Source organism: Molossus molossus, unplaced genomic scaffold (assembly GCF_014108415.1).
Source record: "Molossus molossus isolate mMolMol1 unplaced genomic scaffold, mMolMol1.p scaffold_m16_p_1, whole genome shotgun sequence".
NCBI lineage: Eukaryota > Metazoa > Chordata > Mammalia > Chiroptera > Molossidae > Molossus > Molossus molossus.
In genome coordinates, this window is record NW_023425344.1 from 55,832,402 (window position 1) to 55,844,521 (window position 12,120).

At 35.8% G+C, this 12,120-nt stretch overlaps 1 protein-coding gene across 3 annotated transcripts in view; it reads right to left on the reverse strand.

The window, feature by feature from the left end:
- The window catches only part of NUP54 (nucleoporin 54), a 29,419-nt gene that overhangs the window by 12,946 nt on the left and 4,353 nt on the right, over nt 1–12,120 (reverse strand). For all 3 annotated transcript variants that reach the window (XM_036278169.1, XM_036278186.1, XM_036278177.1), the window contains 5 exons: nt 10,161–10,387; nt 8,578–8,765; nt 6,933–7,129; nt 6,225–6,279; nt 5,695–5,788 (listed from right to left, as the gene is read on the reverse strand). In XM_036278169.1, coding sequence (XP_036134062.1) covers nt 5,695–5,788; nt 6,225–6,279; nt 6,933–7,129; nt 8,578–8,765; nt 10,161–10,387 — 761 coding nt within the window. The remainder of the gene's footprint in view (nt 1–5,694; nt 5,789–6,224; nt 6,280–6,932; nt 7,130–8,577; nt 8,766–10,160; nt 10,388–12,120) is intronic.

Below are 12,120 nucleotides of genomic sequence, written 5' to 3' on the forward strand. Positions count from 1 at the left end.
AGCATATAAAATAAATATTCAGAAATCAGTTGCATTTTTATACACCAACAATGAACTACCAGAAAGAGAAACTAAGAAAACAATCCTATTACACAATCGCATAAAAACAAACAAAAGGCCCGGCCAGTGTGGCTCAGTGGATTAAGTTAAACTCTCAGTCAGGGCACATGCCTGGGTTATGGGCTTGATCTGGGGCATTCAGGAGCCAGCTGATTTATGTTTCGCTCTCACATCAATGTTTCTTGCTCTCTCTCCCACTCTCTCTCTAAAAAAAAAATTAAAACATTTAAAAACAAACAAAACCCTGGGAATGAATCTAAGCAAGGAGGTAAAAGAGTTGTATCAGAAAATTATAAGACACTAAAGAAACTGAAAAAGATACAAATAAATGAAGTCATATACCATACTCATGGATAGGAGAAATTAATATCATTAAAATGTCCATACTACCCAAAGCAATTTATATTAAAATACCAATGGTGTTTTCCACAGAAGTGAAACAAATAATTCCATTTGGTTTTTTTTTCATCCTTACCTGAGGATATTTTTCTATTTATCTTCAGACAGAGTGGAAGAGAGGGAGAGAAAAAGCAACATCGAAGTGAGAGGGACACATCAACTGGTTGCCTCCCGCAGGACCCTGACCAGGGCTGGGGACAAACTGCAACCAAAGTACATGCCCTTGACCAGAATCAAACCCGTGACTCATTGGTCTGCAGGCCAACACTCTAACCACTGAGCCAACCCGGCCAGGGCAACAATCCCATTTTTTAAAATCCTCACCCGAGGATATTTTTACATTGATTTTCTTTTCTTTTTTTAAGAAAGGGAGGGAGGGAAAAACATTGATGGGAGAGAAAGACATCAATTGTTGCCTCCTGCACAACCCCAACTGGGACTGGGGATCAAACCTGCAACCCAGGTATATGCCCTTGACTTGGAATCAAACCCATGACTCTTTGGTCCAAAGACCAATGCTCTAACCACTTAGCAAAACCAGCCAGGACCCAAAAATGTATATGGAACAGAAGTGAAACAAAGACTCCAAATAGCCACGGTAATCTTAAGAAAGAAAAAAAAAAGTTGGAGGTATCATGCTACCTGGTATCAAACTATATACATGGCTACAGTAATCAAAACAGCACGGTACTGGCATAAAAACAGCCACACAGATCAATGGAACAGAATAGAGCCCAGAAATAACCCATCCAATTAATATATGACAAAGTAGGCAGGAACATACAGTGGGGTAAATACAGTCTATTCAATAAATGGTACTGGGAAAATTGAACAAATACAGGCAAAAAAATGAAACTAGGTAACTTCCTTACAACATATACAAGAATAAACTCAAAATGGTTAAAGACTTAAATATAAGACTTGAAATCATAAAACTCCTAGAAGAAAATATAGGCAGTAAAATATCTGACATTTCTCTTAGCCATGTTTTTTCTGACATATCTCCTTGGGCAAGGGAAACTAAGGAAAAAAATTAATGGGACTACATTAAACTAAAAAGTTTTGCATAGCAAAGTCATCAATAAAATGGAAAGACAACCTACTGAAAGGGAGAACACATTTACCAATGGTATATCTGATAAGAGTTAATATCCAAAATATATAAAAAATTCATACTAAACACCGAAAAACAAACAATCCAATTAAAAAATGAGTAGAGGACCTGAATAAACACTTCCCCAAAGAGAATACAGATGGCCAAAAGACATATGAAAAGATGCTCAACATCACTAATCATCAGAGAATTACAAAATAAAAACATGTAAGATATCATCTCACACCTGTCAGAATGGCTATCATCAATAAATCAACAAACAAGTTTTGGCAAGGATATAGAGAAAAGGGAACCCTTGTGCACTGTTTGTGGGAATGCAGATTGGTGTAGCCACTGTGAAAAACAGTATGGAGTTTCCTCAAAAAAGTAAAAATGGAACTGCTTTATGATCCAGCAATTCCACTTCTGGGTATGTATTTGAAGAAAAACAAAACACTAACTCAAAAGAATATATGCACCCCTATGTTAACTGCAGTGCTATTCACAACAGTCAAGAAATGGAAGCAATTCCAAGTGCCCATTCATAGACAACTGGATAAAAAAAAACAGTGGTACACATATAAAATGGAGTATTACTTGGCCATAAAAAAAAAAAAAAAAAGAAATCTTATCATTTGTGACAGCATGAATGTACCTAGAAGATATTATGGTAAATGAAATAAGTCAGAGAGAGAAAGACAAATACCATATCACTTATTGTGGAATCCAAACAGCAAAATAAATGAACAAAGAAAATAGAAACAGACTTGTAGATACAGAGATCAGACTGACGGTTGCCAGAAAGTAGGGGGGTTGGGGAACTAGGTGAAAAAGGTGATGGGATAAATGAGTACAAATTCAAAGTCACGGAATCCTCACAGGAATGTAAAATACAGCATAGGCAACATAGTCAATAATGTTGTATTAATTATGTAAGGTGCAAAGTACATACTTGAAATATCGGGAGTACCACTTTGTAAAGTGTGATTATCTACCCACTATGCTGTACACCTGAAACAAATACAAAATGATATTCAATGTAAGCTGTAATTAAAGACAAAACCACAATAGCACAGTCAGTGTGGCTCAATGGTTGAGTGGCAACCCATGCACCAAGAGGTCGCTGGTTTGATTCCCAGTCAGGGCACATGCCCAAGGCTGTGGGCACAATCCCCAGTGAGGGGCATGCAGGAGGTGGCCAATCAACGTTTTCTCTCTTTGACATTTCTGTCTCTCCTCTCCCTTCCTCTCTAAATTCAATAAAGAAAAAAAAATAAACCCCACAACAGTATGCTGCATTATGCAGGCAGCAGCCTCATGTGTCTCGTGCTTACCATATCTCCTGATTACATCATTTTCTCTTGTGCTTGATTTAATCTCATGTTGCTTTACACAGTAATATACTGTACAGGCTTGTAGCCTAAAAACAATAGGCTATAACAGACAGAGATAGACTAGGTGTGTAGCAGGCTATATAATCTAGGTTTTATTTGAACAAAGATGAAATTGCCTAAGGATACATTTTGCAGTGGCATATGACTGTAGATAGGTTAAAAGTAAAAGGATGGAAAAAGATATACCATGCAAGCACTAATCCAAAGAAAATGAGAGTGGCTTTATATTAATATTAGAGAAAGTGGACTTCAGAGCAAAGAAAATTACCTAAAGCATGACATTATAACCCTGGCTGGTTTGGCTCAGTGGTTAGAGGATCAGCCCGCGAACTGGAGAGTCCTGGGTTTGGTTCCTACTAAGGGCACGTACCTCAGTTGCAGTTTGTCCCCGACCCCAACCCGGTTGGGGTCAGTGGGTAGCAACTACTCGATGTGTCTCTCTCATGTGGATGTTTCTCTCTCTCTCTCCCTTCCTCTCTCCCTCCTGCTCTATCTGAAGATATATGCAAAAATGTCCTCTGGCAAGCATTAAAAAACAAAGAAAAAGAGTGACATTATATAATAATAAAAGGTAAATTTGCTAAGTGAACATAACAATCCTAGATACATATGTACCTAATAATAGACCTTCAAGATACATGAAGCAAAAACTGATATAGTGAAAAGGAGAAAAAAGAAAAATCGACAATTGCAGCTGGAAACTTCAACTCTCCTCTCATAACACAACTACTTAAATAGGAAAATCAACAAGATTATACAAGAACTGAACTATCTACCAACTGGATTTCACTTAGGCTAACAGAAAACTCCATCCAAAAACAGCAGAATCCACATTTTTCAAAGGCATGTGGGTTAAAAACCATAACAAAATTAAAAGAATTGAAACCATACAAAGTTCTCTGACCATAACAGAATTAGACTAGAAATCAACAACAGAACAACAGGAAAATCTCCAAACACTTGGAAGTGAAAAATATTTCTAAATAATTCAGACTTAGATAAAGAAGATGTAGTACATATATACAATGGAATACTACTCAGCCATAAGAAAATATGAAATACTGTCATTTGCAACACTATAGATAGACCTTGAGAATATTGTGCTATGAAAATAAGTCAGTAAGAAAAAGATAAGAACCATATGATTTCACTCATATGTGGGCTATAAAACTGAAACTCATAGACACAGACAATAGTATGGTGGTTATCAGAGGGAAGGAGTGGGTGTGGGTGTGTGTGTGTGTGCGTGAGCTAAAGGGAGCCAAATATCTGGTGATGGAAAATTATTTGACTTTGGGTGGTGTACACACAATGCAACATACACAGATAATGTATCACAGAAATGTACACCTGAAACGTGTATGATCCTATGAACCAATGTCACCCCAATAAATTTAAAATTTAATTTAAAAAAATTAATTAATAATCCATTAGTCATAAAAATCCAACAGAGAGAACTCTCAAGGGAAGTTAGAAAATATTCTGACTGGATCAAACATGAAAATACATTATCAAATTTGTGGGATTTAGGTAAAACAGTGCTTAGATTAGAAAAGACAAAAGATCTCAAATTAGTAATCTAAGCTGCTACTTTAAAAAACTAGAAAAAGAAGAGAAAAATAAACCCAAAGAAAGCAGAATAAAGGAAATTGCTAAGAGAAGAAATTAATGAAATTACAAATAAAACTAGAAAAAAAAAAATCAATGGAAACCTAAGGTAATGAAGGATCCAGAAATCATGTTACATGCAAAACCATGCTGGAATTCTCAGTCAGAGAAGCGACTACTAAAAAGGATGAATGATTATGATGTTCGAATATCTGTAGAGCTGTCATAGGAAGCACAGTGATTTACCTACAAAGCAATGCCAGAGAAAATGGGTATAAATATAAGAAAGAGAATCTGTATCAATTAGAACTAGCTGACAGTGAAATGGGTTGCTTCATTAAAACAGTGGCTTTTCATTACTCAAACAGAATCTGAATGAATAGTTCATCAAGAATTCCATTTAGAGTTTGGAGGTGACCTTTAAGAACCTTTAGATATTTGGTTATATAAAATATTATGTAGATTTAAGCATTCAGTAATTTAAATTTGTTTCCTTAACCTACAATTGTAATATACTATGACAATGTAATCATAATTAGAGCCTTCATTTTCATAAGGTTCCATAAATAAAAGTGTTTAATAAAGCAAATAATATGCATTCTCTGGCTGGAACTGAAAATGAAAGTATAATTAATTTGCTAAGCCAACAATTTAAAATTCATTGTTGAAATATACCAAATCAGATTTACATGATTTTGGAGGCTATAATAAAAGTTGTACAAAACTGCCCTGGCCAGTTTGGCTCAGCAGTTAGAGCCTCGGCCTGCGGTCCTGAGAGACCTGGGTTCGGTTCCCGCTAAGGGTGTGTACCTCGGTTGCAGTTTGTCCCCGGCCCTGGTCGGTTGTGCGGGTGGCAGCCACTCGATGTGTTCCTTTCACATCAATGTTCCTCTCTCTCCCTCCCACTCTACCTGAACAAAAAATGGAAAAATGTCCTCGGGTGAGGATAAAAAAAAAAAAAAGTTGTACAAAACTATAATTGCTAAAAACAAAAGACAAACTGTAATTGCTAATTTACAATACATACTATATTGTTCCCTATAAGACAAAATTAGTTAAGAACTAATACACACAGTAAAAAGAAATATCTATGATCCCTTTTACTACTCCCAGGTCCAGAAAATGAAAGTAAATGCTTACATCTAATCTGGTCTGGTGCTGCTTAGTCATCTGATCTTGAACCTTCAGTCTTCGAAGAAGTTCTTTGAAACCCACCATTGGAACAGGAATTAACCTGAAGAAATGCAAGTGGTCAATTTTCAGACCTTAAATCTATTACTATAAAATACAAGAAGTTAGTAAGGTTTTCATAATAACATTCATATAATTTCACATTAAATTTCTAGAGTTTAAAGGCTGATCTATGACTATGAAATCAATAATGTCACACCATAGAGATTTTATTCAACCACCCTAAATTACAAATGAGGAAATATAGTTAGGCAAAAACTTGCATTATTAAATGCAAATATAATTAGGGTACTGGTACTCAGATTTCAATGTTTTTACCACATTATGCTGCTCTACCACAGCCAAGATTCTTTAAAAAGCAATAGAAATAAAAATAAACTCACCTAAAAGGTTAGAATTATAATTATAATAGCTTGCATTTGTTGCTTCCCTGGTAGCAAATATTAGTTTATATGAAAACAAAATGAAGATACACTTACTTTTCAGAATCAGGGTTATCCACCTTGGCTTGTTCCCAAATAATAGGATCAACACCTACCAAAAAGAAGTATTTTTTTCTAAAAGAACTATTTTCCACTTTTATATCTGTATAAAAGGCATTCCCAAAGTAAGACACAAAGCCCATAAGCTGTAATGAAAAATGACTGTCAAATATGACCACTGCACAAAAATAAAAATTTTGCAAGATAAAGCTAAAAAAAGGGTGTAAATAGATAGAAACTACCTATAACCTGTAAGATAATGATTAACCTGAATATAGAAAGAGTTCCTATAAATCAGAAATAAAGACCAAAAAATCTAATAGAAAATGGGGAAAGGATACAAGAGAATCTTTTATAAGAACACATTGAAGTTTTACTTGAAGATCCAGCTAAAACAAGAAATAAACTAGAAAAAAAATAAATCAAAATAAGAGTAAATTACCTTTGGGTAGATAGATTATAAACTATTTTTCTTTAGTTTGTCATTTCCCAAAATTTCTAATAAACATATCAGCTATATAATTAAAAAAAGACAATATATCAATAAAATAAAAAATTCAAAACTATGTCCCAAATAAGCAGACATGTGATAAGCTGACACTGGTTTTATTAACATTAATGACCAACCAAGAATTCGCAAATTAGAGAAAGCATGTATCTCTACGTCTTTCATTTCCTCAACTCTATGAGTATAGATAAACATACCGGCAGGAGGATTTTGTAAAAGTTGTTTGATCTGTGCAGGAGACAGTTCTGTTCTAGTCATAGAGAGGGTTACACCAAGTTGCTGCAGTTGTGTTTTTATATTGGTTTGTTCAAAATGGGCATACAGTGTTGTAGCTGGAACTCTTCTTGAAGTACCATTTGGAGAACGTTCAATAACATAAATGACAACTTCTGTCCTGGGAAAAGAATAACCAAGTTATAACATACAAAACATATAACTCATAGCTACTAACATCAATGCAGCATTTGACTTTAAAAAGGCACTAGGTGAGTCCGGCTGCTGTGGCTCTGTGGTTGAGCGTCAAGAACCATGCATCAAGAGATCACGGTTTGATTCCCAGTCAGGGCACATCCCCAAGTTGTGGGACCTATCCCCAAGTTGTGGGACCTATCCCCAGTGGGGGCATGCAGGAGGTCACCAACTGATATTCTCTCTCATCGATGTTTCTCTCTTTCTCCCTCTCCCTTCTTCTTTCTCTAAAATCAATAAAGAAATAGAAACATTTAAAAGGGCACTAGCTGAATTAAGAAATGGCTGTTTCAGAAGGGAATTAAAAATTTTTTTCTTACATCATTTTTTTAACTTATTGAGTTTATAGAAAGAGAGGGAGCGAGGGGGAGAGAGAGAAATATTTTTTGTTCACTTATTTATATATTTATTGGTTGCCTGTGGTATGTGCCCTGACTCGGGATCAAACCCACAACCTTAGTACATTGGGATGATGCTACAACTAACTGAGCTACCTGGCGAGGGCTCAAATCTTGAAAAATAAAATACTCTTATTTAATGTTCTGTTCACTTATATATCAACCTAAGTAATAAAGTTAGAATGAGACAGGCAAATAAGGTAATATTTGTCAAAGGTTTGCTTAGCTATGCCCTGGCCGGTCTGGCTCAGAGGTTAGAGCATTGGCCCACAGACCAGAGTCCCGAGTTCGGTTCCCACTAAGGGCCCGTACCTCAGTTGCAGTTTGTCCCCAGCCCCAGTTGGGGTCGTGTGGGTGGCAACCCCAGTCAATGTGTGTCTCTCATGTCGATGGTTCTCCCTCTCTTCCTCCCTCTCTCCCTCGCACTCTATCTGAAGATAAATGCAAAAATGTCCTCGTGTGAGGATGAAAAAAAAAGGTTTGCTTAGCTGCAAAGTGCTATGTAAATATAATTTATTATTTTCTCCTAGATTTGAGAAGTACTTTGGAGATTCTTTTGAAGCTTATCGGTTACTTTACTGCAAGTTAGACCAAGAAATAACTGATTTCAGTTATTTCCTAAAATAGGATAAGGGAAGTTAATCAATCATATTTATTGATAAATGAACATGAATAGTAAGTAATCAGTTAAAACTTTCCATTAATGTCTTTGTGGCTCTTGATATGCACACAGCCATAATTAGTGTTTCTTCCTGTTTCTAAGTGAAAAATCTAAAAAATTAGTAGTATCTAATAACTTACAAAGTCCAAGATTAAGAAAATAAGCTTTTAAATGTTTCTATATAAATACTAAAAAGTCACTAACTGAGAAATAACTTTCTGCTGAGATTTAATTGGGGCTCTGGCCACAAAAACACTTGATCACGCTATGGACCAAGGCATACAGAAATAAACAGTATATTTATTGTATACTTACTGATCATCTGGCAGTGTTTTAATACCCTCTACATTTACTGTGAGGGTCTGGTTTCCTCCCAAAACTTTATGTAATGATTCTACCAATTGCTGTTGCTGGCTTCGAATATCTGTTTCTTTTTTGTTGAAAACTAAAACCACTAGCCCATCTTCATCTTTATTATTGGGCATACAACTATAACCCACTGCCTGCGGAATAACAAAATAAACAATATCAAAAATATGCACAGATCTGAAATCAAGTATTTAATATTAATAGCTTCTTATCTGCTAAACAGCTATGGGGAAACAGCTTAATGTCTGGTAGTGAAGGAAATAATGATTCTTATCTCATGTGCCCTAGGAAGTTACACAATTATAAAGAGAAATTATTTTACCCCAGAATAACACAAATTTATAGAGTGAAATTAAAAATTCCTTTTCAACAGAGTTAACTAAGCAGCTTTTGCCTCTGAAAAACTTTGATATCCATTGTTGTTGGGTGTTTTTACATACTGTTGAAACAACTCTGAATGTCATATAAAAATGACTGTAGAAGTCATGGACCAAAATGTTAGTTATTTTACTATACAGTAGACTCATGGGATCTTAAGTTTTAGGTATGACAAAGTATATCTTTCTAGAGAATTACTCTTTTAGATAGAAGCCTTTATTTGTCAGCATTTATAATGCCAAGTTTTAAAAAAATTTAAATTCACTCTAGATTAGTTCATTATGCATTTTACCATACACATTGTCTTTTAAAAAAGGAAAAAATTAAACCGTTATATTCAACCTGTCTACTGTATACGTCTTTGTCAACAAATAAAGGCACTAAAACTTCAGACACTCAAAAAACACTTTTTTTGTCAGAGTGATAAGATAAAGAGAAGTTCTCTAACAAGATCAGCTGGTCACTTTTTGTTTAACTATGTTCAAGGGTCTGATTCTAAGCTTTACAGATCTAAACACAGGCTTATGTACACATTAAGATTGGGTTTAAGAAGCTGACAAAACTCAAAAGTGGCTGAAGTAAACTGGATTGCAATGTATTCATTTGTTATAAAAAATACACCATAAGTTGACCTAAACACTCTCACTGGCTGATGAACAGAGTCTGGGAAGTCAAATTCAAATGAGAAGGTTGTATGGTAGGCATGGAGTCAGAACAAAGAAAATGGGCTACATTGTTTTAATGGCTTTGGCATCAAGCTAGAATAGTGACAATAGGATTACATATGCTAAGCAGAACAGATACTCCTGTATACTTGTTAGGGTGTACTTTCCTGGACAATGTTAGATAAATACCACTAAGTTCTCATTTTACATCAGACCATTCTCCTTTAGGTAACATTTTTTCCCCCTCAGTTATAAATTATATTCTAGTTACACCTTCTTTAGTCATAATCTGGTCACCTTCAAACACACATATGTATGAAATCACTTTAATTTTATAATTTTTGTATTTTAAAAAAAGTATAATTGTACCATGTTCAAGGAGTACTGAAAAACCAAGCAATTGTTTTCTTAGTATTATTTTAATCCAAATACCATATTCTCTCTTAAACATACTCTTCAAGTGAAGATCAAAAGCACTACTAATACCTTAAATCGGCAAAAGGGATTCTCTTGTGTGAATTCCACTGGTGGAATGTTATTGTTGAAATATCCTTTTCCTGTTCCCCAAAAGGCCTGCAGTTGATTCCATTTTGCCAAAATAGCATCTCTCTCATCTCCCAACAGTGTTGGAGCAGAAAGAGCACTTGCAGTATTTATCAGTTGGTTGGACTGGGCAGGAGCTTGTGTAGGCTGACTGAAGAGACCACCTAATGCTAAAAACATACCCCAAAATTAGTATTAAAAAGAAACAACAAAAAAACAAATCAGATCCTAGATATGGTAGGCAGAATAGTGACCCACACAAAGATGTCCACACCCTAATCCCCAGAACCCATAAATATGCTACCTTACACAGCAAAAGGGACTTTGAAGATGTGATTAAGAGATAAAGTTGAGCCCTGGCCGGTTTGGCTCAGTGGTTAGAGCGTCAGCCTGCGGTCCAGAGAGACCCGGGTTCGGTTCCCGCTAAGGGCGCGTACCTCGGTTGCAGTTTGTCCCCTGCCCTGATTGGGTCGTGTGGGTAGCAGCCACTCGATGTGTCCCTTTCATGTCGATGTTTCTCTCTCTGTCTCTCTCTCTCCCTCTCACTCTAACTGAACAAAACAAAACAAAAACAAAAAAAATGTCCTCAGGTGAGGATTAAAAAAAAAAAATACTAAAAAAAAGAAAAAAAAAAAAGAAAGAAGGGCAAAGTTGCTAGATCGGATCATTATTTCCAAAGTGTAAGATAATATATGATATAGCAGTCAAGCAACAGCTAAGTTACTAAATGGACTAATTCACATAACAAAAAATTCCCTATTAATTGTCTGATTATATTTTCTAGAAAACTCTCAGTTTGGTGCCAGTATGCCTTTAATGTTTCATGACACCTGCTTACATCACTTTTTAACAGAGGGTTGAACAAGTCTAAGGCTCAGAGCTTAAGGCACAAAGGCTAGAACTTATTAACACGATTATATATTTTTTGTACTTTTTTTTTTTATCCTCACCCGAGGACATTTTTTTATTTTTTATTCAGATAGAGCGGGAGGGAGAGAAAGGAAGAAAGAGAAAAACATTGACGTGAAAGGTACACATCAAGTGGCTGCCACCCACACGACCCAACCAGGGCCGGGGACAAACTGCAACCGAGGTACGCGCCCCTAGCGAGAACCGAACCTGGGTCTCTCAGGACCGCCGGCCGACGCTCTAACCGCTGAGCCAAACCGGCCAGGGCTGTACTTAATTTTGATCATCTTTTTTTTCATAGTAAATGATACTGGTTTACCATTTATAGCAAGAAATACAGAGGACAAAATTATGTTAAATTATACCATGGGAATGCAATCAGTAAAGTCTTGACCAAAACACTTCATAGGACGAATGAGCTGACTTCAACAAATTGAAAAATAAGAGTCAAAAGAGGAACTTGCAGGGATTTAAGATATGTAAAGCAATATTGTTTACACACTTGTAAAGTGATTATCATAAAGACAGGATTATATAATTCCTCTGATGGGGAAGTGATTAGTAGGGGAATGTGGAGGGCTTCAGAAGAGGCTGGCCAGGGTCCACCTCCTGACACAGGCAGTGTTTATAAGAGTGCTTACATTATATATAATTCATTTAACTGTACTTTTGTGCAGTTTTCTATGTTTGTGTGTGTGTTTTTGTTTTTTTTTAGCAAAAACAAAAAATTTAAATGGAATGATACTAAACACAGAGAACTTCTAATCATGTCAATAAGTCTTCTTCCCAGTTGTTATCATCAGATATAAACATGAGTAGTTTTAGAATCCTGTGGAATATAATATATATATAATTCTTTTTTTTCCCCTTAATCCTCACCTGAGGACATTTTTGCATTTATCTTCGGATAGAGTGGGAGGGGGAGGAGGGGAAGAGAGAGAGAGAGAGAGAAACATTGATGTGAGAGAGAGACATCAACTGGTTGCCACCCACC